This window comes from Vicia villosa, linkage group LG5 (assembly GCF_029867415.1).
Source record: "Vicia villosa cultivar HV-30 ecotype Madison, WI linkage group LG5, Vvil1.0, whole genome shotgun sequence".
Taxonomy (NCBI): Eukaryota; Viridiplantae; Streptophyta; class Magnoliopsida; order Fabales; family Fabaceae; genus Vicia; species Vicia villosa.
This window is the reverse complement of record NC_081184.1, coordinates 28981324-28984099: the sequence shown is the minus strand read 5'-3', so window position 1 is coordinate 28984099 and position 2776 is coordinate 28981324. Positions and strand designations below refer to the sequence as shown.

The following is a 2776-nucleotide window of genomic DNA, read 5'->3' as shown; positions in this document are numbered from 1 at the left end:
AGACTTTATAGCATTTACATTTTTTCTTACAGTAGCTGTGACATGAAAAAATCGAGTATTGAGATCACCGTCTTTGTACCAATGAGCTTTGGCTCTTTGCTTCCAAAAAAGATCATCCTTCACCAGCAGAGAAATTAATCGTTTCTTGAGAGCTGAATAATAATTAAGATTCCTTTCCGAAACGTGTTGCCGAACTCTATCTAACTTCTTGCAAATACTGTCAATTTCCTTTCTAACTTTGTGCCAATTTTTTTGACTCCATTTTATCATATCAGTACCACACACTTCCAACTTTTTAGTAATTTCTGCATACTCACAGTAGTTCCATTTGTCTCGCACAAACTCCGTAAAACCCGGTTCAGTGAGCCAAGCATTTTCAAACTTGAAGGTCCTGGCTGAACTATGCTGTACCGTGGGAATACAAGATAGCAGAACCGGATAATGATCTGAGGAGGCAGCTGTCAAGCACTCTACTTTCGCACGATGAAAAAATGTTGATTATATTAATGTATAATATTTAAAAGAGAAAGGTTGAATAAAATAGAGATAAAATTTAGTGACGTAAGAAAAATCAATATGCTATTTTGGAGTAAGATAATATAAATATTAATATTAATATATATTTTTAAAATTTATAATTATGCGGGTCTGATGGGCTACCCACGGCCCATATGGGCTAGCCCTAATGGGTAGCAGGCTTTTCAAGGCTAGGCTAAAAAGGCCCTGAAAAATATGGGCTCTAATTTTAAGGCTCAAGCCCTATGATTTTTCAGGCCCGACGAATCGACCCATATATGCTAACCCATTTTGACAGCTCTAACTGCACCATTATCCGAGTCCATTATCCGAGTTTAACAAACAGAGGTTATATAATATGCATCTTTCACACAAAAAAAAACTTGTTTACATATAATAGGTCAAATAAACCCTACGATGCTTTAGATTGTAGTCTTAGATTGTAGTCTTTTAATTTATTAGATATGAGTAATAAAATAGTCATTTAAGGTTTTTTCATACAAAGTTAAACTTATTAGTCCTTACTATCTACTACCTCATGCATCAAAAACAATATTAAAAAATAAAAATAAAAATTAATTACATAAGCTTGCAATAACAAGAAAATAGAAACTCTATACTTTTACTCTTAGAAATTTCCTATGTCTTCCACGACTTACCCAACAATCAACTAAACTGATTTAGTCCAATAAAATGGCACATTTTTTTAACAGAATTCACAAATTACAATTTTACACTAAACCGGAAGCATCCGGAAGACCCTGCATCATATCATAATTTCTCGCCGGAGCCGCCGCCGTCGATGAACACCGCCGTTTACCAGCAACCGTAGCTCGACAAATCGGACAAGTAACTCGATTTCTAAGCCACAAATCAATACAGTCAGCATGAAAATAATGCTTACAACAACTCAGCTGCCGGAGTTTCTCACCGTCGGTAAACACCGACAAGCAAACCGGACACTCGCCGCCGATCTCCTTCAGATGAGCGTCCGTACTGTACTTTAGATCGAAGATGGAAGCTGCAGCGTCAACTTTGGTGGTGTCGTCGGAAGAAACGGAGAGTTCGTTAGCGTTTTGGCTGGTTCGCCGGCGACAAAACGGGAAACCAAAGGCGAAGATACAGGTGTAGATCAAGGCGGGGATGGTGACGATGGCGATGAGGGCGAGGAGGAATTCGAGAGGGGAGAGATCGACGGTGTGAGGAGGGAAAGGCGGAGGTGGTGTTGTGAGGATGGCGATTTGTGCGGCGGTTAGTGGCGGTGGATGTGTGGCCGGAGTTGCGTGTTCCATGAGGAGATTATGTGATAAGTAACAAAGAACCAAGTGTGTGAGTATAATGTTTCATGTGATTATGTTTTTTGTTTGGTGAAAAAAGTGGGTGATAGTGTTTGTTAGTGATAAATGAAAGGGATTGTTATGTTTTGTTTGAGTTGTTTGTGTTTTATTAGGTGAATTTTACTTCTAATAGTTTGTGCTGGGAGTGGGAACCATTTTAGTTTGATATTTGATAAGGAATGGGATTGATAACCTACGAAACACGGATCCTCCTAAAATGACCTCACACTGACACGACGACACCCTAAAACGATCTCGACATTGATACGGCAACACTGTTAATAATTAAAAAAAATAAATTAATTAAATGTAATTGTAAGTGTTGGTGCAGGTGTCCGTCATCGACACCGACACGTCTGATTTCAGAGGTGTTGAATGGAACTAATAAAAAATAGATTAGGTATTAATATAAAATTAGAACCAATAAAAAATGAATTAGATCTTAATTAAGAATATAAAATTAGAAGCAATAAAATATGGATTAGGTCAAGGTAGATTGTTTGGTTGACTTATTGAAAAATTGTATGGGTTTAATTTTACGATGTGAAAATCTCTTTGAAAAATGATATATAGAAAACTCTAAGTATTTTTTAGACTTTGAGGTCTACCCTAATTTTGGTGATTCCCAGAGCCAACTCATCTAATTTTTTTTTTATAAAAAAAAATATAGATTAAGTCTTAATTAAGAATATAAAATAGAATATGGATTAGGTCTTAATTAAAAATACAAAATACAATTTTTTTAAGCGGTAAAATGAGTTTGGCCCGCACTTTAGTCCAAGACGCAATAAAAAATTAGGTCCACTTTCTCTAATGTATCTGTCTTGTTCCATTTTGTTTTTTATGCGAATTTTTGCAGGTAAAGACATTAACATAAATTTTGATATTTTTAAACTTAAAAGGTGTAATATTCAAATACTCAC

At 35.9% G+C, this 2776-nt stretch overlaps 1 protein-coding gene across 1 annotated transcript; it reads right to left on the bottom strand.

The window, feature by feature from the left end:
- Positions 1-1071: 1071 nt before the first annotated feature.
- Positions 1072-1958, bottom strand: LOC131606451 (RING-H2 finger protein ATL33-like). The gene has a single exon (XM_058878677.1). It carries the CDS (start codon positions 1806-1808, stop codon positions 1248-1250), a length of 561 nt encoding a protein of 186 aa, XP_058734660.1. The 5' UTR covers positions 1809-1958; the 3' UTR covers positions 1072-1247.
- Positions 1959-2776: the final 818 nt, after the last annotated feature.

Bases quoted from the DNA above. Each gene is read 5' to 3' on its own strand.
- LOC131606451 (XM_058878677.1), bottom strand. From the start codon at position 1,808: ATGGAACACGCAACTCCGGCCACACATCCACCGCCACTAACCGCCGCA.